Raw genomic sequence first — 27,990 nt, 5'->3', positions numbered from 1 at the left:
CCTCCAGGCTACACTCCCAGACCTATTTTTACATATTTTATTTGGAAACAGGGTCTCGTAAGCCAGCACGCGTGGCTGGCTTCAAACCTGCACGATCCTCCTGTCTCTGCCTCTCAAGCGCAGGGATTACAAGCATGTGCCACCACGCCCAGCTTATTTTATCGTGTCTTTTTGGTGTTCCCAATGTGCTTGTATTGGAAAATTGCTCCAGTAATGGTTTTCCTATAAAAACTTAAAAGGCAGTGAAGCCCTGGATGCTATGCAGGCACTCAGACAGGGAAACATGCAGCTTTTCATGTTACACTTCAGAATTTCCACTTCTTTCTCCTTTGTCTCAATATTAAACCATACTAAGAATGTAGAGGCAGTTAAAGCCTTTAGCCTTAAAAATGCATAGAGGAAATTAAAGCTTTTAGCCCTAAAAATATATAGAAGCAATTAAATGTCATAAAACCCCAGTAATTCTGCCTGGTACATTTTATAGCCATAAAGGTAACAAGAACCTCATGCCTTGTTCTTAGAGATCACACACAGCTTTACTGGCTGTATTTAATGCCTGTTTTCTCTCCTCTTCTTTGTGACCCAGCTTTGGTATGTGGAATGCAAACTCCATGTGTTACCTGAAAACACCCATAATTGATAGGCAAATAATACAGCCCATATAACAGAGGCAGAAAAAGATAAATTATTAATCCTGTACTTAATAAGTACCCTGTTCAGAGACAAGTCACCACTTGCCTAAGAAAGTTACTAGCTCATTGTTTTGGTAGCACCAATAACAACATACCAATAAAAAAAAACTATATTTAAGGGCTAGAGTCAGAAAGAGAAGGCAAAGCTCAATTTTTGGGCACTGCAGTGTGTCTTCCTGGCATACTGTTTTTCTTCTCTACCCTTTCTATTTCCTATTTAGTTTGTAATAAAGATTTGTTTAAAATGCAACTGAGGTATCAACTAGTTTTAATTTCCCAATTCAAAATATCTGTTTGATTTGAGGGAAAGAATCTATAGAGCTGCTATAACTGTAACAGTGAATGTCTTCGGTACATGGATGTACAAGTGTTTTCCTATGTTCTCATATTGTTTCTCTGAAGAGGTTTTTTTTTTTTTAATATCCTTTGTGCTTTTCTGCTTTCTTCAATCTATATTATTTGTGAATTAGTTTGTTTCGTATTTTTTCTGATTTCTTGAATTTTCTGGTCATGTTGTCATATTGTCTTCTCCATATTTTTGACTGTGTGGTCAATTTTGAATAAGCTGTCTTCCAAGAGTAAGATATTTTCCATGTGGTTTCCCCTGCCAGATGTGGTTTCTATTGAGGTCTTTAATTCACTTATTGACTTATTTACTTCACTTAAAATCTTTTGTTTCTTACTTATAGCCTCAACTTTTCTATTCATATATTCTTTCATTTCTGGTACATTTTCTCTGATTTCATCTCTGAGGTCTTTGATCATATTGAAAGTAAAGATTCTGAATTCTCATTCTGCAGCTCTGTATTGGTGGTCCCCTTGTTGTTGTGTTGTGGGAGTTTATTGTTTCCTCATTGGTTTTCATTCTCATGTTTACAAAATTTTCAGGTTTGTATTTTTTTTTTTTTTTTGGTGTGTCTTGGCATCCTCTTCTTTGTGTGAGAGTGCTTTGTCTATTTGTTATCCATTTATAATAAGGCTTATGCTGGGGGTATATAATTGCCTCTATGAATCTTATATAATCAGACTTCATTTAATTTCCTGAGCCTCTTTAACAAGTTATAGTTTTTAGTCAGTGTTGGCAAACCAGAATCCTGGCTTCAGGGTGCTTTGCTCTCCAGGCCCTAACTTCATAGAACCAGAGTCAATGATATACCATTAATAGTCATTGGTCTGCTGGTTGGGTTTTAATGGCCCAAAGACACCATCATTGCCATACTGGTTGCAGATACTTGAAACCCTGCAGAGTGCTGACTTCTGGCCTTCTGGCCACTGGAAATAATCTCAGCAGGGTCAAAGATTACTAGATTCTGATCTTGTGGACTGTATAGCTAAGCTTTTATGGCTCAGGCACACCACTGCCCATCTGCTTGTGATTAGTTAGAGCACTGTCATTCACTGTGTTGAATGCACACCAGTCCTAAACTCTACTGGCAGAGAAAGTGCCGAGTTCCTGGCCTATAACTGTGATCATGGGTACCCCTGCTGGTGCCTTCTTGTTTTCACTGGGAAAGATTGTATAGTTCTGAGCCTGGGGCTTGGGTGCCTCAAGTATGCCTGGAAAACTAAAATCATATGAAACTTTTTTGGCCTTTGACCTTGGTGCATGCAGTACCCAAAAACTGCTAGTCGTGAGTTTGTAGTCTTTTAAGCCTGCTGTGTGATTGGATGAGTTATTTCAATTCACAGACACAACTACTGGAAGTCCCGTGGTGATTGCTGGAGACCCTGTAGGAGTGCAGCAAATTGTGGACCCTAGGTACTACCCACCTGAATATTCCTAGAGAGTGTCTGCTAATTCATGTTTCTGCTGTGTCTGACTAGCCCCCAAATCCCCCACCACAGGGATGGTTTGCCAGATCATAGATCCCATAGATCTGTTTGTTGCTAGCGGTTTATATACCTGCAGGTTTCTACTGGAATGCTTTGTAAACTCACAGTCTTGATGAATTCTGCTCAGATATTCTGGGCAGGGATGAGTTCAGCTGCTGTCAAGGGAGTTCTCTGGGTGGTTTGACTGGTTGATGTGTAGATTCACAGTGGTCTTGATGTGGTGGGTTATTGTCATTGGAGGAGTGTCCTGTTATTTTGAGTTCCCTGTAGGAAGGTCCTATTTTTAGTTCAGCTGCAGCTTCAGGATTTTGCTGGATGGTCTGGTGAGTCTGTTTTGAGGTATTTGCCTGTGGAGAGAAGAGTGCAAATGCTTGTGATAATAGTTTAGTGCAATCACTGGCTTATCAGGATTCTGCTTGTTCTTTGCTTGGAGTTAGTCTCTGAGAGCCATTGGTCCTAGGAGCCACCATCCCTGATGCAGGTTTGCCTCTAATCTGTTCATTGGAGGCGATGTATGGAGCTCTTTTCAGTGCTCTGTATTCTGTGCTGTTCTCAGTTCCACAGTGTGTTAACTGTCTTTCTTCTATTGAATCCTGACTGCTTTTCTTCTCTTGCCATGAAGCAGTTTGTCCACTGGTTGAGTTTCAAGTATTGGAGCAACTGAAACATGCTATCTTCCTCTCTTCTGCCATCTTTAATTTTCAGGGTTTAGAATGTCTCTCTATATTTCCTGTAGTCAAGGAAGTTATGTTGGAGGCCGGATTTTGTTGCTGATGTCCTTGCAGACATGGCAGTGGATATTATAATTCTCTTTTTCTTGATCTTTATTTTGCATCCAGCCTTCTACGAGGTGAGAGTAGAGCATTTGCTCTCTCCTTTCTCTCTACTCCCCATGCCATGCCATGCCCTGAGCTTCACCAATGTAACCCTGCCCAACATAGACTAAACCTCTGAAAGCTTCAGAACCATAAACAAATCTTTCCTTCTTTATGTTGTTTCATCAGGTTTTTGAGTTACAGCAGTAAGAACGATGACTTCTATATAAATTCTACACAAACTGCCCCTAAACTAGTCACCAGGCAAGAAGGTGCTTTAAGATGGTATGACCCTCTATCTTCTGATCAGTTTCTTATAATAAAGTTCTTTATCTACTACCTCTTGTTTCTCAGTATTGGCTTTCTTTGTGTGGTGAAATGACCTAGCCATTAAATACTGACATTTGTATTCCAGTTGTTGTTTACTCTTTACTTAAAACAAGCCTGAATTTTTCTATGAATAATGCTGTGATAATTTTGATGTTGCTGTTTTGATACCACTTATATTTTAAGACTTGGACAAGTCTTATTCTATTGTTACTTAAACTTTGCAACCTGATTGTATATGGATTTATTGATCCATTATTGAAAAACAGCAGACTATTAGTGTAAGTTTGAGAACATTGAACAATGAAGATTGTTTTTTTTTATCATAGTTATGAGCAGAGCAATGAAAGGATTTGGTTTTGTGATCAAACCTGGAAAAAGTATCTGCAATATAATGCTGGAAAGATAGAAGTGGTAATTCTATGTATCTGTTGTTGAGATTACTGCCATACACTGCACCCCCTGGTTGGCTTTATCTTCATTATGGGAATTACTAGTCTAGTTTATGGAAAAAAGTACAGCTCATAATAGGTAAACAATTTGCCTAAACTTGAATTGCTAAGCTAAGGATAGACATTGAATTTAGGGCTGACCTATCTGCCTCAGTAGTCTTACTCTCTTTGTTCGTTGCCATATTGTCTATAGACTGCATGGGTTCAAATTCTACTGTTATTATTTACTAAGGGTATGATCTTGGTCAAGTGTCTTAACTTCTGAGTTAATGTGTCAGGTGCTTAGAACAGTTCTGAGCTCACAATTGCTGCTCTGTACATGTTGACTTTCATTGTTGTTGATATTTCCTAAAGTGTGCCAAAATGGATGCTATTCAGAGACACACTCAAATAGAAACTCTCTCAACAGTCCTCTGTGGTTTCTAACTGAGCTTCTATGCATCATTTTTTACTGCTGGGAAATTAAGATTATCTCCAATATACATTAAGCTTTCAGAACTCATAGGTTTTTCTCTTGCAATTTTTTTTATTCCCTCACATTATTTAGTGTAGTAACATTGCAAATTTTATAGTTTTATAGTGTGCAAACAATTAAATTACATTTTAAGGGAATCCCACCCCAGCATATACTTTATGTGGAATAGGTAACTTTAGGATAACTCTCACTTTTTACTTTGGCATGATATGTACCTGCTTAAATAATTTACTATTTCTTTGATTTCCAGAAAACTAGTCCTTGGAATTCATTCATTGGTAGTTGTGTTAGATAGAGTAATGTTCTCCTATAAACTCCAGAACCATGACAATTGTACCTTATGTAGTATCATTGGTTTTTGCTGATTTGGTTAAGGTTTTTAGGTGGGGAGATGATTGTGGATTATCGAGGTGGGCCCAATGTAATCACGAGGGTCTGGATTATATTCAGGAAGGCCAAAGTTAAGAGGCTGATGCAGAGGTAGGAGTGATCGGACTGTTGCCATGACAATAGAAGTGGGCTGTGAGCCAAGGAATGCAGGGAGATTTTGAATCTGAGAAAGACATGGAAATGGATTCTAGTTTTTCTGGGAACAGTTTGCTTTCTTACTTTGTTACTAACCTTTGAATTCTTCCAGTAAGACTTCTCTTGAATACTGCTTTCTTCTTGTATTGGGTGCATGACCCTTCTCTTGTCCTTCAGAATATGTGCTTTCTAATACCTTAATTTTTTGGCCTTTACTCTTAAAGTTGTAATCATAGTATCTTTAGTTGAACCCATTTTCTGGCCTCTTCTAAAATCTTCGAAAGTGTTCTTTTTGGTAAGGAGTTTTGGTTTGAGGGTTTCATGTAACTGTTGAGGGATTCTTCATCTTGTTTTCAGCAACAGGAAAATAGGCATAGCCACAGCCCAGCCTACACTTCAGAAATTCCCCTAGTTCTCACTACTTAAAAAGAGTTTAATTGCTCTTACTTCTTTTTAAATCAGAGAAAGGTAGGGCCTAAAATCTTAAAAATGTAGACATGAAAGGGGAAAATAGCTATTGGCACTGTAGGTGCCTAGAGTTGAGCCTCTAACTCTACATGTAGGCTCTAATTCTGGATTGTTTGGGAGAGGAATTGATTTGGGAGAAGAATTGGCTCGGGGCAGTTGTGAGCTTATTTTTGCTTGTTCATTTTAATAGTAATTCCTTGAGACAGTTTTATATCAGAATACTAATTTCTTTGATTAACAGTGCTAATATCTTCTTTATGATGAAAAAGTTTCTTCATACTTAAAATATTAATAGTTTTTTTGTTATTTTTCAATGTAGCATTTAAAGAAAATTACAAAAAGTTTGGTCAAAATATAATTACAATATCTAGGAAATTACAAAAGAAAGCATTTGAAAGTGTTTTGAAAATTTTAGGTTTTTATTTTGAAGTAGTAACTTTGTTCTTTATTTAAAGTTTAATGAAGGGTTAGATGCATAATTTTACAAGTTTTTGATGGACTGAAATTTGAAAGAGCCATTGTATGTGAAGCTAATTCAGTTTGAATTTTGAAACAAATCAGTCTGGAATAATTTGTGGTCCTGTCACTTATAAACTGGAGCATTAATTTCTTAACCATTTCATGTTTCAGTTTTCTTATGTGTATAATAGAGGCAGATCCTACTTTATTGGATCACTTTGAGATTTTAATGACAATGTTTGTGAATCATTTTGAACAGGACCTGGCATTCATAAGGTACTAATAATGTTTACTGTCATTGTTATTAGCATTGGGTGATCTTGTCTTTTCTTTTGAAAGACTAAGAAAGAAGTCATTATGCAGTTAGACATATTAAAGCCTGAATTATCCTTAAGCTTACTATTTATATATTTCTCCTTTTTTTATAGCAATATTGTTTAGACAACAGTAATAGTTGACTGTCTTTGATTATTTATTTAATAGTTTATAAACCAAACATTTAATTTAGGTTTCTAGAGTAAATAAATTTTGAGGGTGATTTAGTTTTTTGAATGTAAAGTATAGAACTGAACAAAGTTAATATTTTTTAGTATTTGTTTCAAAAACTAATTGAGTAGAAAATATCTATAAAAGAATAGGTTGTATCTTTCATTTGCAGTCTTTCTTTAACCTATGTCTGACAGATGTGGATCCAAATCTAATTTTATAGCATGTAAAAACCTTTATTTCGCATCTTCATGATCATATGAGAGGACAACATACATCTTAGGCTATTAATCTGCCTCTTTCTTTTTTTAACTTGATGTTTGGATATTATTTGTTCAGTTTTTACTTGAACACATGCAAATGTTTAAAAAATATTTCTTTTGGTAGTTTTTGTCTATCCTGATCATGTTATCACTAATATCTATCTTTGTGTTGCTCAACAAATCAAACAAGTGGACACTGTTCTCATCCTCAGGAGTTTTCAATCCAAGAAATATTTAGAATGACTGAATCTAACAAATACATATACAGATGGACACATTCTCTACATACTCCAGTTAAATATATTACTCTAGTTAGCTGCGATGCCAATTTATGTCTATCCACTAATAACAATATAAGAAAGAGACCTTCACAGAGTATAGATTTGTTATACATAGATCACTTTTAAGATAGGTATTAGACTCATTCTGATTTTTAGTTAATAAAATTGTTTTATTGCTTAAAATTTTGTAAAGATAAATTTATATTATGTTTAAGAAGATAGTTTAAAGGAATCTTAAAAAATAGGGCTGAGAGTGAAGCTCAGAGATAGAATGAACCTGTATCTGCCCCCACTACCAGAGGGGGGGGAAAAGAATCTTAAAGCACAATAAATGTGTAAGACTACTCTAACTAGATAAGAATTAAAGATTATGCCTATTTTTTGGTTATGCTCCCCCAACTCCCGGTATTGGGAGTTGAAACCCTCACTTTACCTCTGAGCTATACCCCTAGCCAAAGGCTCTCCATTATCATGATGAACTTAAAATCAAAGAACTGGATGAGATTACCTCAGAAGACTAAAGTGAGTGAAGTTGGGTCTTCATGTGGATGGGAATGGGAATTCTATTAACTCTGTGACTTGGAGAAGTTACTTCACCTTTTTGTTTTTTTGTATTTCTCGTATTACAGAGTCATTGTGCATTGAGATAGTATAACACTTGTATAGCACTTGCTAGGTAATAGGCATTTTATAATTTATGGCTGTTACTATTGTTATTTTTAGATCTTTTAAGATACTTTAGATAAAATTGTCTTTGGTGGGAGAAAAAAACTTTTTTTTTTTTCAAAGTAGCTTGTGGTATACTGTGAACATATTTCTGATTGTAGATGTTTTACTTAAGGAATTTTTCTGCAAAGAAGTATGGAGAAAGGCTAGGAAAAAGCACAGGAAAGAAAGATACTAAAAAAGTTCAAGTATCATTGTAGCTAAGTCTGGGGTACTATTTGTGCTTTTTTACTTGCTTTTGTTGTTTTATTTTTCTTTTTCATTCATCTCATATTCCTGGGTACAAAACATTCTGGTTTTATGTCTGTTGAGTCTTAGAGTGTTCTGCACATTGCAATCGCTCAGCAAATAATTTTTATATACATGAATGTACCCTGTTCTACTGGTACATACAATTCTCTCTTAAAAACTTTGTAAATCAAAAGTCTTAAGTTTGCTGCCAAATCAAAATAGATTATCCCCTTCTCTTTTTTAGATTGCATACTATGCTTGACATTATATTAACAAAATCATTTATAGCAATGTTTCTAAAAATCTACTAAATAAATATATATTGTCGATTATGTTACAGAGTTACAAATTTTGTCAAGGAAAATTACAATTGATTTTAGACCAGTTGGATCCTGGGCAACCTAAAGAGGTAAGTTTAAAGGATAGCTGTCAAATTCAGCCAGATACCATATATTTATAATATACTAGATTGTAATCAGTAGCAGCTGCGCTATTTCCCTTGGGGCTAGGCCTATACTTACTGTTATGAGCAATTCCAGCTGCTCTCCCGGGTAAATTTTCTAATCTTGAAATGAAAGGTCACAGAATAAGGGAGACTTTAGAGAATTGTCAGGGTTTATTAGAGGAAAATTTAGTCCTAACTTTCATTATGAAGGGATGAAGTTTTGAGCAGTTTTCTTCAAACTATTTCTTCACTGTTGCTTTGTATGCATTATTTTACTTAGTGATTTGTTAGGAAAGAAATTTATTTCATGGTTTTTCTCTTTCTAGATAATGTGAGCAATTGTTCAAAGGTTGAATAGACAAAAACTGTGTATTTGCTATATACAACATGTTTTGAAATAGGTATACATTAATCAGTGACTAAATCAAACTAATTAGCCTATGTATTACCTCATATAATTATCAGTTTTTTTGGTGAGAAGTTAGTCTACTCTTAGTGATTTTCTAGAATAGAATGTATTATTTACAAAGTCACTGTGGGATCTATAATATATGTTGAATTAATTTCTTCTAACTGAAATTTGGTACTTGACCAATATTTTCCAACCTTTTCATGTGAAAGTTGGCAACTTTATTAGAAAAAAAGATTTTTAAAAAAGCAATTATATTGAGCCGGGCGTGGTGGCGCCTGATTGTAATCCCAGTGCTTGGGAGGCTGAGACAAGAGGATCACATAGGTTCGAAGCCAGACTCAGCTACTTAGTGAGGCTTGGAAACTTAGTGAGACCTGTTTCCAAGTAAAATATAAAAATAGGCCTGGGAGTCAGTCTGAACTAGAAAATACAATAGGAGTTTTGAAAATTTTTTTAACTTAAGATTTCTGCTACTTGGTATCAACCTTAAGTTTTGAAATTATTTTTTGAAAACTCTTCAGTTTAAATGAATAATTACTCCTACTGAAATTTTCTTAAAAACAGAGAACAACTAATTTTTCCTTAGAATTTTGCATTGTTTTATTTTCTCATATTTTAGTAAAGAACATGTTTGAAAAGATATTGGAAATTTTATATTATAAATCTTATAATCTTCAGTATAAATAGAATACTTAGAATTCTATATTTTTTAGTATCCTTTATTTTGTTTCTGTAAGGAGTATATTATTAATGATATTTTGTCTAAAAATTAATTTAAAAGGAGAAATTAACATTTGTAAAGAATTCCTAATTTTAAAAACTCTTTGCATATTACCTCTAAAGCCTGTCACAAGTAAAGATGTATATAGGAATTGTTTCACATGAATATGTAAACATTTGCAGATACTCGTGTATTCTGTCTTCTTCACCTAGAAGGACTGAGGGTCTGGTTTGCTGAGTTTTGGGCTTCCATCTTTGATGGGTTTCCTTTTTATTTAAGTGACCAGATTTGGAGGACCAGGTTGAAAATGGTGTGTTTTTTACTGGTTGGAGAGTGAGTGGGATAGAAGCTTTGCTCCTTGTCTTCAGAGTGGAGCTATTCTCTACTGATGTCCCTGGGCCAGCCTGTTTGAGTGAATTCTTAGTGGATTTTGAGAAGACTGATTATGAGTAAACCCTCTGTGAAAATACAGAAATTTAGCTGGGCATGGTGGTGCAGGCTTGTAATCCTAGCATTTGGGAGGCTGAGACAGGAGGATTGCGGTTTGTGGACAGCCTCAGCTACTTTCTGAGGCCTTTTACAACTCAGTGAGACCCTGTTTCAAAATAAAGAATAAAAAGTTGGGCTGGGGTGTAGCTTGGAGGTAGAATGCCCCTGCATTCCATCCCCAGTAACACACACACATACACACACACACCCTAGCAACCCCCCCCCAAAATGTAATTTTGAATTTCAGAAAGAACAATTGAATGATTTTGTTTTTTTTTCTACCTCAGTAGTTAGAAGGTTAGAAAAAAACAGTCTAGCAGGAAACAAAACCTTCAAACTAATTATTTTGTGAAAATTATTCACATATATTGAAATGGAGTTTTGGGGGGTATATCTGGGAAACATTTTTAGTTAAAGTCCTCAAACTATAGGAGCACCTATGAAGGTTCACTGCAGTGGGACAAGTCTGCAGGATGAGGCCATTGGAAAATGTTGCCTTGCAAATTCTGCCTCAACCACCATTTTTCCATTTCACTTAGACCTGAGACCTAAATTCTCATATGACATTTAATGTTTAAATTTTGCTTTATACAAACCAGCAGTTTGTTTTGTACTTTGCTTAGCACTTCATTTAAAAAAGTTCTAGAGCATTATTTTATAAAAGGGTATTTTTTTTCTTATAAATGGCTCTTCAAAACAATTATCAATACTCTGATTTTCAGTAGTTTGTTAATTATTATTTTGGAGAATTAGAACTATTCCAGTGTTAACTTAATTTAAAATCTTCTTTTAAAAATTATAGGTGAGATATGAAGCCTTACAAACCTTATGCTCAGCTCCTCCTTCTGATGTTCTGAACTGTGAAAATTGGACCACTCTCTGTGAAAAACTGACAGTATCTCTTTCAGATCCCGATCCTGTTTTCAGTGTAAGAATTATAAAAATGTTAAAAATAATTTCTGTTTTTCACTAGATAAAAATGGAGTAGAATAGTTTTAATGGTTGCTCAAATATTTATGGAAAATTAGTTCAAGCTTTTGCATTGTTAAAATTTTCTTTTTGAGGAATTACTATTTATATAATAATTAGATTTAAAGTGTGGTCAATATCATATTTTATTACCAAATAATAGATTTTTAGTTTGTGCATTTCATTTTATCTTGAGAAGGGATACCCAAACATTTTGTTTTTGTTTTCAAATTAAGATAAATATTTAAGAGTTCATGATATATATAAATTTGAACTTAATAATGATGAATTAGAATGAATTCTAAAGGGTTTATACCAGATGTCTCCTCCATTTAAGTTGTTTATTTATTTATTTAGTTTTTGGTGGTACTGGGGGTGGAACCCAGAGGCTTTCTACCTCCAGGCTATACTTCTAGACCTATTTTATATTTTATTTTGAAACAGGGTCTCACTAAGTTGCTGAGAGCCTCACTAAGTAGCTGAGGCTTCCTTTGAATTTGTGCGATCCTCCTGTCTCAGCCTCCCAAGTGCGGGGATTTCAAGCCTGCATCACCATGCCTGGCTAAATTGTTTATTTAGAGACTACCCAAATGCTTAGAAAGGGAAACCAAAGCTGAACATGGTGGCACATGCCTGTAGACCCTCTACTTGGGAGGCTGAGACTGGAGATCTCAGGTTTGAGAACAGCCTTAGCCATGTAGTGAAACGCTAAGTAAACTAGTGAGACCCTATTTCAAAACAAACAAATAAAAGATATAGAATGTTCCTGGGTTCAGTCCCCAGTAGCGCAAGAAAAGTAAATAAATATAAATCTTAAGAATTTAAGCTGGGCATGGTGGCGCATGCTTGTAATCCCAGCGCTTGGGAGGCTGAGACAAGAGGATCACACAGGTTCGAAATCAGCCTCAGCTACTTAGTGAGGCTCTCTTCAACTTAGTGAGACCCTATTTCAAAACAAACAAAACAAAAGATATAGAATGTTCCTGGGTCCAATCTCCAGTAGCGCAAGAAAAGTAAATAAATAAAAGCTAAGTATAAATCTTAAGAATTTAACAAATAATTTGGGATGAGTTATAATGCAAATATAGAATTTATCTAAAATTATAAAGTTATAAAGTCAGTAGAGGTATAATTAATTTTTTTTTTTTTTTTGGTGGTACTGGGGTTCCTGGAAGCCCTTCTTCCTCCGGGCTACACTCCCAGACCTATTTTATATTTTTGAAACAGGGTCTCTTACTCCAGCGCCGCTGGCTTCGAACCTGCGCGATCCTCCTGTCTCCACCTCCCAAGCGCGGGGATTACAAGCGTGCGCCACCACGCCCGGCAGTATAATTAATTTTTGTAAAATTATATGCATATGATTTTTCAGGAATGAAAAGTGAGTTCATATTAACAAGTACCTTAATTCTATAGATTATGTCTATGATGTGAATAACAATAGTTCTGACTATTCAAATATCACATTTAAATACAAATTCAATTTTTTAAAGAGGAGGTCTTATTCTTTCTAATTGATATGTTGAGGAAAACTTTGCCTTTAAAACTGGTATAAAATTTAAGGCATTAGAATAGAGTTACATTTTGTTATTTGTTCAACAAATATATATTGAATATGTACAGTGTGCATCATTCTACTTTAGATGCTGGGAAAATACCAGCATCTTCTTATTGTGGAAGAACACTATGAGAAAAGTCTTTGTCCTAATGGAACTTATGTTCTAGTAGAGTGCACAGATAAACAATTAGTTATGGAAAATATAATATTTCTCAGTACATTGTCCAAAAATAAAATAATGTTGTATCATTAATGAAGATGTAATTACCTGTTAAATAGAAGTGGTTTTGGAATCACTTTTTAAATTCAAATTAATGAAAAAAGGTGTTTACCTAATACTTGGATGCAGTTCAAACTTACTAACAGTAGAGGGTATTATAGACTTCTGTAAAAACTTTGATACAAGAACGTCAAGACATTAAAACAGGTATTTTAAGGTCATTTTTAACGTTTCAATCTTCTCTAAGAAGAAATGCAGTTACAGCTTCCTGTATTTTTTTCCTCCCTTAAAGACTGAATCATGGCTGATTTCTTTTATTTTAGTAATTATATAATAACTATAAACACAGTCAAGTTCTTAATGGGTCAGTATAGGTTATTTTATTTAGTCATTATAGATTATTATGCAACCAAGGTCAGTTTCATTACTTAAGTTAATGAATTGTAACTAATTTTCTTAGAGGAAAAAGATGGTGGAATCAGTCATTTTGAAGTAGAAAATAAAGCATGGCTTTTCATTTTAAATTTGTGCTTGCTCTAGACTGATAAATTAGATTCTAAATATCTTAGCTTGAAGAACTTTTACATGTAACTGAGTGAAGCCTGTAGTAGTTGAAAAGTATGACTGCAACTATAAAAATGGACTTCCCAACAGCCTGTGTTCAGTAGGAGTTTCTTGAGTTTATTAGAAGATATTGTTAGTGTTGGGGAACTATTTCTATGTGTATATTATCCTAAAGGATATAAACAAAGTTATTGAATTTTTTCTTCTAATCTATCTGATTAGAAAATTTGAGTTACTTTATGCTTTTATATAATGGAAGGTTGAATTTCATGATTAGGTCTAATAAGATAATACTTAAATTGATATAATTAAAATAATAGCAACCATTTTTAAGTACTAGTATCAGGCACTGTTCTAACTCTTTTTCTCATTACTCTGCTTTATGATAGTTTTTATTTAGAGTTTTAAGTTGAGCTTAAAAAATCTATTTTTTGGCAGTAGACACAATTATCAGAAAGAATTTTTTTTTTTTTTGATGGTACTGGGGGTGGAACCCAGAGGCTTTCTACCTCCGGGCTACACTCCCAGACCTTTTTATTTTTTATATTTTATTTGGAAACAGGGTCTCACTAAGTTGCTGGAATCCTCACTGAGTAGCTGAGGCTGGCTTCGAACCAGTGTGATCCTCCTGTCTCAGCCTCCCAAGCGCAGGGATTACAAGCGTGTGCCACCACACCCAGCCTAGAAAGAATCTTAATGTTTAATTACTGAAGTTAGCCATGTAAGCAGTTTAAAAAACCTTTAATTTGGAAATGCATGGTTTTTAAAATTTAGTACTTTTTACTCTGTTCCATGAATTACGGACACGTTTATATTGTACCTTCTTTTTTAAACCTAGCCTTTCTTCTCCCACCCCACTTTCTAGTGTCAGTACCTACTATCACCAGATTTTGGACCAACATATATTTTTTATTTGACTTATTGTTAGTTTTGATCAATTTTACTTTTTGGTGACAAATAGAGATATATGCACTTTTGAGTACTCAGGTTTCTGAATGGTTTATTTTCTGAATTTTTACTATGTAAAAATGTTTCATTTTTATTTCTGTAAGAATCTTAGATGCAAATCATCTGTCTCATTTCCATAGGACCGGATTTTAAAATTCTATGCACAGACGTTTACACTTTCACCATTACATATAACCAAGGAAATTTATACAAGCTTAGGTAAGTTTATTATGTCATTTAAAAATGTTTTTCTATTTTATATGTACTCAATAAAAATGCATAATATTGTTTTCAGAAAACACTGTCAATGAACTGTATAATAGTTTTATATTTTTACTTATACTTTTCAGCTAAATATTTGGAGCTGTACTTTCTTTCTAGAGAAAATCATATTCCAACGCTTTCAATTGGTGTGGATATAAGCAGTCCTAATGTGATCCGCTTACTTAAAAAGGTATTTGTTTACTAGAATATATATTTATTTTGAGTAGTTCTATATTTAAGAATTCTAATTTTTTGAGAATTGTTGTGTACTGCTTTGTAGGTTCGTCTTCTAAATGAGTATCAGAAAGAGGTTCCGTCTTTCTGGATCCGACACCCAGAGAAGTAAGTTTTTTTAATTCATGCGACCATAAAACATAGTATTATTGGCCTCAGACATGTCAAAAAAAAGAGTAGACAGTCCTTATTGACTTACATGATTGAAAAGGTAGTAATGTAGTATTTTTTGTTAAGCTTGTCGTGTTTTGCATTTAGCTATGTGAGTAACTCTGTACAAGTACCATTTTGTATCAGCTACAACAAGGTAAAAGTTAGGATGTTATAGTTTTAGGTTGTCTTTGCTACTTTGGACAAGTTCCTTAAATGTTCTTTAAAACTTTTCAGTTCACCTTTAAAATTTCTAATAAGGTTGTAAGATTATCTGTGAAACTAAAAAGGAAAGTAACATTTGGAGTGAGGTGTTGAAGTAAAAAGAACATAAGATTTAAAACAGAAAAACTGAGTGTGAATTCTGCCTTTGCCATTTATTAAAATATTGAAAAATAATTTTTAAAGATTTTATTCTACTTTATCATTCTTTAAGTCTAAAGTATATTAACAGTACTATATAATTGATATGTGTACAAAATGTATATGTATGTGTGTGTATATATAAAAATGCATATATAAACACATAGATAAATGTTGTTTGTGTCCTTGTATATATATATGTATATACAAATTCATTATACATACACACACATATATAAATAAAATCTTTGTTTTTTTTCTGAAATAACTTGTTCTTTCTCAAACTTTAAGGTATATGGAAGAAATTGTGGAGAGTACTTTGTCTTTGCTATCAGTTAAACATGATCAAAGCCATCTTGTTTCACAAAAGATTTTGGATCCTATCTACTTTTTTGCATTAGTTGATACTAAGGCTGTGTGGTTCAAAAAATGGATGGTAAGGAAAAATAGATTTCTTTGGTTATATTGTTGTAAAGAATAGTTAATGTTTGAGTGTTTACTGTGTGTTAATAGTTCTAATTACTTTTAAATGTGTTAACTGATTGAATTAAAAAAATTTGTGAGGTCGGTGGTATTAATACCTCATTTTTGAGAAAAAGAAACTAAGACATGGAGAAGTTAACTTATCTAAGTTTATTTACTTAGTAGGTGGAAGAGTCAGAATAGGATTTTAAGTAGTAGTTTATTTGAATTTTCTTAAGATGAATGACCTATATAGAATCTAATTTTCTTTAGTTTAAAAGCTTCAAAAATTTCATGTAGGTATGATAAAACATAAGAACTGATGCTCCTTGAGAAAGAAGGCTGAGGTTGATTAATGGAGGAGCTACACCCGAATATGTGTAAAAGTATGAATATAGCATGGTTAACCTGGACACTCATTGTTAGTGGGGGGAGAGGGCACCAAGCACAGTCTAAATGCATACCATTTTCAATATATTTTACATATAAATAAAATAAAAAAGAAACCAGAATACAAGAAATAAAAACATAAAAGCATAAAAAAAAGGAATTGATGCTCCTTTTTTCTGGGCTTAGGAGAACTGTCTAAAATATTGTTTTCCTTGCCTCTTACAGAACCTGAGTTGGGGAAAACGTGCTTAATTCCTGAATCTGGCAGTTTCTATTAGAGCTCATCACAGTCTTGGAACAAATTCATAATAAGACTAGGGAGATCTTCATAATTAACCCCCTCAACCACTGTAGAATAATAGGAGACTATGTCCAGGAGTAGGATCAGTTGTGCTGGTTTCTGTGCTTATATCTTTGTTTCTCTCAGCTGGAATCCTGCATTCTAGGTATTTATTGCAGCAGAGAAAGGAAAAACTGGGGACATCTATGCAAAACAGTAGTATACTTATTTGTTGCTCAGCACAGTTGGAATATTATCTATCATATCATTTTTTGCCTTTTTGTTATCTAAACTCTATGATAAATGCCCAGTTACTTAGATCATAGTTCTTTCACCAGTGCTTATCTCTTATATAGCCTGAATAGTAGTGTTCAGTTTAAATTAACTTTTACTCTGTTCCTCACATCTAAAACACTCTCGACTTTTCGCAATTATTCAACCTTTATTGAAGAAAATGTGCAAAAAATGTAAAAGTACAAATATTTTTTCTAATTATACAACACAAAATGTAACACTATGAATCTGGGCGTGGTGGCAGACTCTACTAATCCCAGCATTTGGGAGGCTGAGACAGGAGGATCCTGGTTGGTTCAGTGACAGCCTCAGGTACTACTTAGGCCCTTTGCAACTCAGTAAGACCCTGTTTCAAAATAAAAAATAGGGCATAGGGCTAGGGGTGTAGCTCAGTGGTAGTATGCTCATGGATTCCATACCTGGTACTGCCAAAAAAAAAAAAAAAGTAACATTACTAAGTTTTTGGTTTATTTATGCTTAGGTCTTTTCTTCAACAAAAAATGAAATCATATTCTGTTTTAATTTTTTTCACTTAACATTTTTGATTGTCAGTACTTGATTCTTAAGAGAATGAGGCAGATCACAAGAAAACTAAGTGATAGAAAATGGTTAAAATAGCGGATTCCTGCTGGGCATTGTGATTCACATTTGTAATCCCAGTACTTAGGAGCAGAGGATCACAAATTCAAGATTAGCCCATAGTTATTTATTTATTTATTTATTTATTTATTTATTTATTTATTTGGTGGTACTAGGGGTGGAACCCAGAGGCTTTCTACCTCCGGGCTATACTCCCAGACCTTTTTTATATTTTATTTGGAAACAGGGTCTCACTAAGTTGCTGAGAGCCTCACTAAGTAGCTGAGGCTGGCTTCGAACCCGTGTGATACTCCTGTCTCAGCCTCCCAAGCGCAGGGATTACAAGCGTGCCTCACCACGCCCGGCTCAGCCCATAGTAATTTAGAGGTCCCTGTTTCAAAATAAAAAAAAGGGCTGGGGTTGTATTTCAGAGGTAGAATGTCCTTGAATGAAAACTCCAGAATGCCATCACCACTACTGCCCCACACATGCACATGCACCCCTGCACACAATCAGATCCCCAAGTGTTTTCTAGTATTGATGAAAATTTGTTACCTCCTTCTATATTCTTTGGATCTGTGGTAGTGGTTGAAAAACTTAAGTTGGGTGATAACTGTTTTTGCTTTGTGTGCTGTATTTAACCTAATTTGTTGTAGCTTCAAAGCATCCATAAATAATATGTAAATGAATGGGCTTGAGTGTGTTCCAGTACAAAATCAGGTAGTAGGTTTAATTTGATCCAAGGCCTGTTTGCCTACTCTTGTATAATAAAAGTGCTCTGAGGATCCCCCCCCTTTTTTTTTTTTTTTTTGGTGGTACTGAGGTTCCTGAAAGCCCTTCTACATTTGGGCTATACTCCCAGATCTATTTTATACTTTTTATTTTATATTTGGAAATAGGGCCTCTTAAGCTAGCGCTGGTGGCTTTGAACCTGCACTATCCTCCTGTCTCTGCCTCCCAAGCGCAGGGAGAGGATTCCTTTTTAAAACATGGTCAGTATTAAAAATGGTTTAAGTATATGTCAGTATATTTACCTTATTAAAGCTAAAGAAAATCCAAAGTGTGGTGGTACATGCCTGTAATACCAGCATTTGGGAGATTGAGACAGCAGGATCACAGGTCCAAGAACAGCCTCAGCAACATAGTGAGACTCTCAGTAAACTCATGAGGCCCTATTTAAAAAACAAAAATAAAAAGGGATAGGGTCAGAGGTAGCATCCTCCCACCACAAAAAAAAAAGAAAAAAAGAAAAAGAAACAAAAAAAGATTAATGGTTTTTGAATGATTTTAAGCAGTAGGATGAAAACTCAAGAGTTTTGATTAACCTCAAATTAACTAAAATGCAATTAAATGAATTAAACTTTATTCTACAATACTGGGTATTATGTACAAGATTTTTACTGTTTTTAAATGAAAAATGAAAAACTATATTTTAAATGCTAATAATTTTTTTGGGGGGGATGGTACTGGGGTTCCTGGAAACCCTTCTACCTCCGGGCTACACTCCCAGGACTTTTTTTTTTTTTACTTTTTATTTGGAAACAGGGTCTCTGAAGCCAGCACGGCTAGTTTTGAATCTGCGCGGTCCTCTTGTCTCTGCCTCCCAAGCGTTTGTATTACAAGTGTGTGCCACCATGCCCGGCAATACTAATAATATTTAACTTAATTTACCACACCAATCTTTATAATCCTGTATAATAAATGTGCTTTACTCCTATCTATATTTGGTTCTAAGGAGAGATTTAAAGCTTTTTTTGGTGACAATTTTCATCATGTTATTTTATTTATTTATTTATTTATTTATTTATTTATTTATTTATTTTTGGTACTGGAAATGAAACCCAGGGGCTTTCTGCCTCTGGGTTACACTCCCAGACCTATTTTATATTTTATTTGGAAACAGGGTCTCACTGAGTTTCTGAGAGTCTCACTAAGTAGCTAAGGCTGGCTTTGAACCTGTGCGGTCCTCCTGTCTCAGCCTCCCAAGCGTGGGGATTACAAGTGTGCACCACCACACCCGGCTACTTTCCATTATTTTAAAATGTTATTGATAGAAGGTGAGGCATTTGACCTTGGTAAATTTCTGCAAATGTAGATGATATAGATCTTTTTCAGTATACGATTTGTGATTTTTTTTCCCTTCCACTTTGTATTTTTTCTTTTAGACTCTGTCTTATATTTGTAGTTAGATATGCTTTCTTGTTGGTATTTAAACTAGTTAGCATGGACAAAATTGATGTATAGAATGTCTTTTTTTTAAACCAGCCTGTCTCTAAATGATTCAAACATTTTTTATATCATTTTCATTCCTGTGATTGCTGTTCTTCTAATACAGTGTACATAGAAAATTCTGCTTGGCATTGATTACAATAATTTAAACTTAAGGTACTGTACGATTTATGATGGTATTGGCAATGATGCAAGAAAAAGATTTCTAATGGCATAGCTTGAATATTAATACCATTTCTTCTTAATTTTAGCATGCATATTATAGCAGAACTGCAGTACTAAGACTTCTTGAAAAGAAATATAAATCTATGGTAAGCCCATATTCTGTTTTATGTTGAGAAAAAACATCACAGAAAGATATATGGTATAATATCTTGAATATGTGAAGTTGAGTGAGGATGATTAATATTGGATAATGAAGCAATTCTCTTTTTATGACTTTATAGTTTATTGAAACATAAAAGGATAAAGTACACTTAAACTGTAATCAGGATAACAATTAGGAAATATGTAAGTGCATAGTAAATTGGGCTACAATAAATAACAAGCTAGTTTGAGAGAATATGTATTTTTAAGTGTTACTTGTAATTTGATTCAGATCAGGAATTAGAGAGTTACTTCTACAAAATATACCCATATTTTTGAGTGAAACTTACATGAAAATACAGAATGATAAATGCTTTTGCATTTGCAAAAATTGGTTTAACTTATACCAAGTATAGACTAATACTGTGAAATATAAGCCAGATATGGTTGTGCACACTTGTAATCTCAGTACTTGGGAGGCTGAGACAGGAGGATTGCAGGTTTGTGGGCCAGCCTCAGCTACTTAGTAAGTCTCTCTGCAACTTAATGAGACCCTTTTTCGCAATAAATAATAATAAATAGGGCTGGGTTCAATTCTCAGTAACACACACACAAATATATATATATATATATATTATATGCTACATATATATGTATATATACATATATATATATTTTATACACACACACACACACACACACACACACACACATATGTATGCTACAGCATCTCGTGCAGACCTTGAGCAAAAGCTCGGCCGGGGGAAATGCAAAGGCAGGAGTCCCCCGCGAGAAAAACTAGCCCTTCCCCCTTCAAAAGAATTATTTTAAAATGTGTAATTGGAATTTTATGTATATGCATTATAACTAAAATAGATGGGCAGTGACATGTGAGAGACAGAGTCAGCAAAGATCTTTTTTTTCCCAAGGATAAAGTTTGGGCCAAATATTAAGCTCAAGCTGACCTTAGTTTGGGCCAACATATAAGATTAAGTTCAAGCTGACCTTATGATATGAGGCAAAGCCTACTTTCTATGATTTATTAAATGTCTGGCACCCCGTCCTGAAGTCTGTTAAAGACTTTTTCTGTCCTTGAATTTTCCTGCTTGCATGGCTGTGGTTTTGTCTATTCTGCCAAGAAAAAAAGTATAAAGATTATAACAAATCCTGAATAAAGTTGGAGAAGCTTGCATCTGGTCTCGTGTGTCAGAGTCTTCTCTCACTCAACCTCGACTCTTCTCTCACCAACACACAACCCCTGACTCCTGCTAGGGCTGGACCCCAGCATCTATACATATTTATACATACATACATACATACATGTATACATGTATGTATGTATGTATATATATATGTATATATGTATATATATATGTATAACCAGGATTTTTTTTATTATTACTGTTAGTTGAACAGTGCATAAGGCACTGGAAAAAATTTGTTACAAAAAAGAAAGCAAAGCAGCTGGGCGTGGTGGTGCATGCTTATAATCCTAGCATTTTGGAGGCTGAGATAGGAGGATCTGAGTTTGTGACATCCTCAGTTACTACTTAGTGAGGCCCTTTGCAACTCTATATGACCCTGTTTCAAAAATAAAGAATAAAAAATAGGGTTTGGGGTGTAGCTTGGAGGTAGAATGCTTCTGGGTTCCATACCCAGTACCATACACACACAAAAAAAGTCAGCAATACTAATAAATACTAATTGATAAACATGAAATTTATTAAAACATTGAAGTTTTACTAATATAATGTTGGGTCAATAAATATAATTAATGTAGTTAGGTAGAACTTTGAGTATATTAATTAGGTGAAGGAAAAAATTCCTGGAATTTTTAGGTGAGGGCAGTAGAGCATAAAATCAAAGGAGGACAATAATTGTTTTGTGTTTTAGAATCATGAGAATTGAACAGAAGGAGAGAGGGAGATTGGATGGGAATTTATTTGTAGAGGTAAAATGCATTTAGAAAAGTGAATTGATAAAGCCTTTCACATCTCATTTTTCTTTAATTCCCATCAAATAATGAAAATTTGTTATTGGCATATAAGTATGAACTGATCTTGCTAGAATAAAGGGGGGGAGGGAGGACGAAGAATAGACTGGGTCCCCCCACCATGACTTGTGTACAGATAATAGCTCACTGCTTTGCTCAGGGTCTCAGTGGAAGCATTTAAAGTGTTTCTTATAGATTAACTCTTAAAATCTTAAATTAGCTTTTAGAATATGTTTCTTATTGGAAGTGTTAACCATATTAGTGAAATTTTAGCTTGTAAGTGGAAATATTTCATTATAAATCACTTTAATGTTTTGTTAACTTAGTAAAAAAACATTTCTATGTATGTAATGGATCAAACTTGCTTGAGACATCATCTTAAATTTTATTTTCTCGAAAAAGCTTTCTGAAATCCATAAAACATTGAAAAGTTATTTATGGTATACTTATTTTTTTAAAGTGAATTTGGTCCTATTTTGGAAACAGCGAAAAAAATGGATACAAGATTTATTTATTTCAATTTTCTTCCCAGAGTGGAGGTCAAATTGTACATTTATGATAGAAACTTTAGTCCACACCATGAACTTGTCTTTCTGTTCTACAAGAGATCCTTTCATTAAGACTTTAATCAGAGCGGCCTGTTAGTGTGATAACCTGCTAAACACATCTCCTTTAGTTTTTCATGAGTGCTGTCTTATGACATTTTATCAGTGATGAAGGAATATCTACTTTTCCCAGTGTTATCACCACTAGCTATGTATTGGTACTGGAAACCCAAAATGTGACTGGATAACTGAAAAACTGAATTTTAAGTTTTATTTAATTTTAATTAAGTAGTCATGTAGTCAGTGGCAACTGCATTTAACTGTGCAATACCTGTCTCTTAGGTTACTGAAATTCTCAATAGGTAGCATTAAGGTGTCAATTTATATTGTCAATCCAGTAGTAGAAATTAGGAGACTTTTGTTTCCATAGTATTGCAAAGTTATGAACTAGTTAAAACACCTCTATAAGTGTAAACATTTAACTTTTTATTTTTAACAATTTGACCAGATACTCTTAAAGAAACGGCGTCTGAAATAGCTTTATGTGGAACTATTTTTCTTACTCTTTTTTGAAAAATGACTTGAAAGCTAGGGTAAATTCTCCTTTGTTTTTTCCTTACCTTGTATAATTAACCTAGTTTCTTTTTTTATGTCCTGTCTTAGAGTTAAGAATGAAATAAACTGTCTGCAATATATTTGATAATATAGTGCAGCAAATATTAAATAAAATTCTGAATTCTACAGCCATGTTCAGCAAATAGTAAATAAAATTCTGAATTCTACAGCCATTATTTTCTGTCTTTCTGAGGACTAGGAAAATCATTTTTTCTACTTGGCAACTTGACTCTTCAGTGTTCAAATTCACCTATCTAGGTTAGCTTTCTGCTCCTGTAATTTGATGCAATACCATGTAATGTGACTCTTTCTGTCATGAGAGTTTTTCTTTTAAATAGATGGTAATATGTTTTAAGAAGTTAGGGGAAGGAATAGAAAGGATTCAAGTAGTAAGTGTAAAGATAAAACTTGTTAAAGGTGGGTAGAGTCTGGTGCGGTGGTACTTGAAAGGCTATATAGTAGTTTAAGCAAATGATGGCTGAAGTGTAAACTAAAGGCATGGCATTGAGAATTGGGGTAAATGGATGGACTCAGGAATATCATATTTAGAAAGTAGGATTTAAAGGTCTTGGCTTTTGAATAGGGAGGAGAAAGGCCCCAAATAATTGAGTGATTGTTATCAATATGATAACACAATAGAAGAAAACATTTTCTGGTAAAGATAATAATTTTGAGGTTTGGTAGATGTAGTCATTGAGTTTGAAATGCAGATCTACAGAAGGCCTGATTCTGGATCTTTGAAATTTGACTTAGATGTATAGATATTGATAAAGGGTGTGCAGGAAAACACTCAGATTTAATGATTTGCTGGAAGTATTCATTGTACTCAGCATATAGCGGTGCTTCCGGTTATCATTTATTACTGTGAAAGACTACAAAATAAAGTCAGCAGAGAAAAGGTAGATATGGTGAAGTCTGAAGGATATGAAAATATAACCTGTCTTTTCCCCACTGGAGTCACACAAAACACGCTTAATCCCTTTATCCTTAAATTGTGACAACCTGCATGAAATGTTATCTGTGGTGAAATTTATTAGAGACTTAGTGCAAAGTTTATTTTATTGGGGTCTGATCATGTAGGCACTTTCTAATGCACATACATGTTCTCAGATTCTGAGAAGAAAAGGTTATGTTCGGCATAAATCACATTACTTTTTACAGTTTAAGTACAGTTAAAACCCTCTCCTCAATTCTCAAAATGCTCTTGAACTGAGTCCCAGATGCTCTCAAAGTCTGACCTTGAAATTGGCTCTTTTTAAAGATGTTCTACCATGTTAACTTTTCTGTATATAACTGAGGCCATAACAATGAATGAGATGGGGAAACCCGTGATTCCTAAATACCACAGTTGTGAACCTGCCTTTATTGAGACAACCTTCATTTTTTTTTTTTTTCATCTAAAGCTTAGTCCTTTCTTCCACGATAGTCCATTCTTCTCCTTTCTCTTGGGCACATTATTTCATCAGCTATTCTCTTTATCTTCTGTATTGTCAAACGCTTCTTTTGGCCACCCATACAAGAATATCTTAGGAATGACAATACTCTTCCAACTGGAAAAATATTTAGTCCTGGTTCTAAGTCTCTTATACCAACGATTGCTCTGTTTTTTCTTTGCTTCATGGTTAACCTTTCTGAAAGTGAAAATTATACGAGCAACTATTGGTTTATCAGTCCATGTCTCACTGTTGGCTCCAGTTATGCTTAGAAAATAGAACTAGAGGGCAGCTATAAGAAGTAGGTAGGTTTTTGGGAAAGAGAGAAGCTTTGGAGCTCTGCTTGTAGACAGTGGGAAAAGTTAGAATGGAGACTCACAGGAGAATCATTTGGTACAGTAGGGTTGAGAGCATTTTTTAATTGTCACACTGTTCTTTGAATTTTGAGATTTTTTTTATAGATTTCCAAAAATTCTAGTATTTGAGATGGAGACAAAGGCTTGAGTTAAGTTGATATTTTGCTGGCCAGGTGTGAAGAGACTCCAGGACAAGGGAGTTGGACATGGCAATTAACATCTTGGGTACAGAATGTAATGCATTTCACTAAAATGTAAAATACATTTTTTTTTTCTGTTCATGGACACCAGCATTATAGCAGTAGTATATCTGTTGGCTCACAAATATTTTCAGTACTCCCCAAATGATAGACTGAGCTTCAGTGTTTGGAAAGTAGTAGTATCCAAAATATATTCTAAAATATTTTTCTCTAGCATGTTTACAGTTTAGGTTAATTTTTTTTTGAATTGTTGGACTTAAAGGCCGGAAATTTCTGGAATTAATAAGTCATTATTATTTTATTAGATAGTTACAGCTGTTCAGCAGTGTGTTCAGTACTTGGAATCGTGTGAGACTATGAAAGGTGATGAGATTTTGGAACATTCAAAGCATCATGGTAAGTCTTATTTACTTTTTTATACACATTAAAATGGTTAATTTTATTAATAGGACTAGCTTAGTAATGACTTATTTTGAATAGGTGTTACTAGCATTATAGATCAGATTATTGTCGGTGATTTAACTTTTTTAAAATAAATTTGCAAGATAGAGTTATTCTAAGCCTATCTGTCTTTAAAATGAATACATAGTCATACTGATTATTACTATATGCGGTTCTTCAATTTATATTGGCCTACCTATTCTAATTTGTTATACTGCAATAATATATTGTCCCTCCATCTTGCCCTATGTTTCTTTCTACTTATATCCTCAGTGTGAGCTAAAACATTTGAGGTGCTTCAAATCTTGCCTTAATTTCTCTATCCCATCTCTTCTTTATTTATTATCTCATATATATATTTTTTACCTCAATTGCTTTTATGTTGCTTTGGAATCTTCATAGTGACTAAAATGAATCTTCTTTTACAGTATTTTTACATACAAATACCTATATAGCTTTTTAAATTTCTATTTCCATTGCTCCATTCAGTAATTACCTACACGAGATGTTTGTCAGTAGGTGAATGGATAAAGTACTTGTGGTATGTGCACAGAGTGGAGTTTTACTCAGCCATAAGGAAGAACATCATGGACACCAACATTTTAATATTACATTTATTGGCTCACAAATATTTTCTGTGTTCTTCCAAATGATACAATAGTTAAAATGCAGGGAGTTGAAGCTTGAATGTCTAAGAAAGGTACTATTTAAACTATGTTCTAAAATCTTCCCCTCTAGCAGTTACTAGAGCTTTGACAATAAAAATGTCATTTGAAGGAAAATGGATGGAACTAGAGAACATTATGCTAAGTGAGATCAGCCAGTCTCAGGAAGTCAAGGGCTGTGTTTTTTCTCACGTGTGGAAGCTAGGGAGAAGATAGGAAAGAAAAAGGAAGTTCATGTAATAAGAAGTGAAAGTCATAGAATAGTGGGAGGGTGTTGAGGAAGGGAGAAAGAGAAGAGTAAAAGGAGGCTTGAGGAAGAAAACAGACCAAATATAGGTACGTAAGTGAAGGTATCACAACCTTGCTAAGTATGTGTAGGGACGGAAAAGGAGGGTAGCAAAATGGAGATGTTGTGTGCCTAAATGAATGTACTATTTTTTTTTTTTTTGGTGGTAATGGGGTTCCTGGAAGCCCTTCTATCTCCAGGCTATGCTCCCAGACCTATTTTTTATATTTTTATTTGGAAACAGGGTATCTTCAGCCAGCGCAGCTGGCTTCAAACCTGCGGGATCCTCCTGTTTCTGCCTCCCAAGCGCGGGGATTACAAGTGTGTGCCACCACGCCCGGCCTGAATGTACTATTTTGATTCTCACTATGATGCATACTTATACAAATAAAACTTCAAAATACTACTCATTGTGAAAGAATAAACTTTAAAATGTTCAAAAGGACTTTCTTCTTTTGAAAATTTCTTGATCTTTTCTTACATCTCCCAGCGTGCCATGTGATTTTCATCTTTTATGTTATTTTACGTTTGTTTTTCAAAGCAAATTATAAGGTATTGAAAAATATTAAAATACCTTATATTTGTTATACCTCTGAGTATATTCTTTAACTCAAAGCAAGACCAATAATCAATGAGTTTGAAAAGCTAGTGTTTTTTAGTGGAGGAGAAAGTACAGAAGTCAGAATGTAGTCCTCAAAGGAAGGAAGCGGGTACAAACATTTATGTATTGCTTCATGTTCACATTTGTAGATTTTGCTTATTTCTTGATATTAAAAGTTGCATGCAGGGCAGGGGTTGTAGCTCGGAAGTCAAATGCCTCTGAGTTCCATCCCAGACCCACATACACACACAAAAAATTGCATGCAGCCTGGTGTGGTGGTGGACGCCTGTAATCCCCCCCGCTTGGGAGGCGAAGACAGGAGGATCGCACAGATTCGAAGCCAGCTGTGCTGGATTAAGAGACCCTGTTTTCCTGTTTCCAAATAAAAATATAAAAATGGGTCTTAGAGTGTAGCCTGGAGGGAGAAGGGTTTCCAGGAACCCCAGTGCCACCAAAAAAAAAGTTGCATGCAGCACTGTTTTCCCTCCTCCTCTACTAGCCCGGTGTGCCTTCTTCCCTGTCTAGGAGAAACCTCTCATTTTATTCTTTTGCCATTCCTTTTACATGTTTTTCTCATTCTTGCCTTCAATTCCCCAACTATGATCAATTTTCTCTTTTTTTTTTTTTCACGTACTTAGGAAATTGATCAGGGAGCATTGGTGACAAGGATTAAAAGTTCAAATATGTATTTTCAAATCACTTTATGTTGCTCTGGAATCCTTGTGGGTGTTCTTTGTTGGATGCTCTATAACGTATTTGCCAGTTTTATCTGGGTACCTGCCTTGTTCCTGCCCACTTTTCTCTCAATTGGAGTCCTTGCTTCTTCTTCTTCTTGTTTTTTTAGTGCTACTGGGGTTCCTGGAAGCCCTTCTACCTCCGGGCTACACTCTCAGACCTATTTTATACTTTTTTATTTTTGGAAACAGGGTCTCTTAAGCCAGCGCAGCT

At 34.4% G+C, this 27,990-nt stretch overlaps 1 protein-coding gene across 2 annotated transcripts in view; it reads left to right on the top strand.

Moving 5' to 3' along the window:
- Nucleotides 1-27,990, top strand: part of TBC1D32 (TBC1 domain family member 32) — a gene marked incomplete at its 5' end in the record, with an annotated part of 226,159 nt that overhangs the window by 29,987 nt on the left and 168,182 nt on the right. For both annotated transcript variants that reach the window (XM_080699878.1, XM_080699877.1), the window contains 8 exons: nucleotides 8,374-8,442; nucleotides 10,903-11,028; nucleotides 14,497-14,575; nucleotides 14,707-14,810; nucleotides 14,901-14,962; nucleotides 15,659-15,803; nucleotides 19,853-19,912; nucleotides 25,355-25,445. In XM_080699878.1, the coding sequence (XP_080556004.1) occupies nucleotides 8,374-8,442; nucleotides 10,903-11,028; nucleotides 14,497-14,575; nucleotides 14,707-14,810; nucleotides 14,901-14,962; nucleotides 15,659-15,803; nucleotides 19,853-19,912; nucleotides 25,355-25,445 (736 nt within the window). The remainder of the gene's footprint in view (nucleotides 1-8,373; nucleotides 8,443-10,902; nucleotides 11,029-14,496; nucleotides 14,576-14,706; nucleotides 14,811-14,900; nucleotides 14,963-15,658; nucleotides 15,804-19,852; nucleotides 19,913-25,354; nucleotides 25,446-27,990) is intronic.

Source organism: Muscardinus avellanarius (genome assembly GCF_963383645.1).
Source record: "Muscardinus avellanarius genome assembly, chromosome: 8".
Taxonomy (NCBI): domain Eukaryota; kingdom Metazoa; phylum Chordata; class Mammalia; order Rodentia; family Gliridae; genus Muscardinus; species Muscardinus avellanarius.
This window is presented reverse-complemented; position numbering and strand designations above follow the sequence as displayed.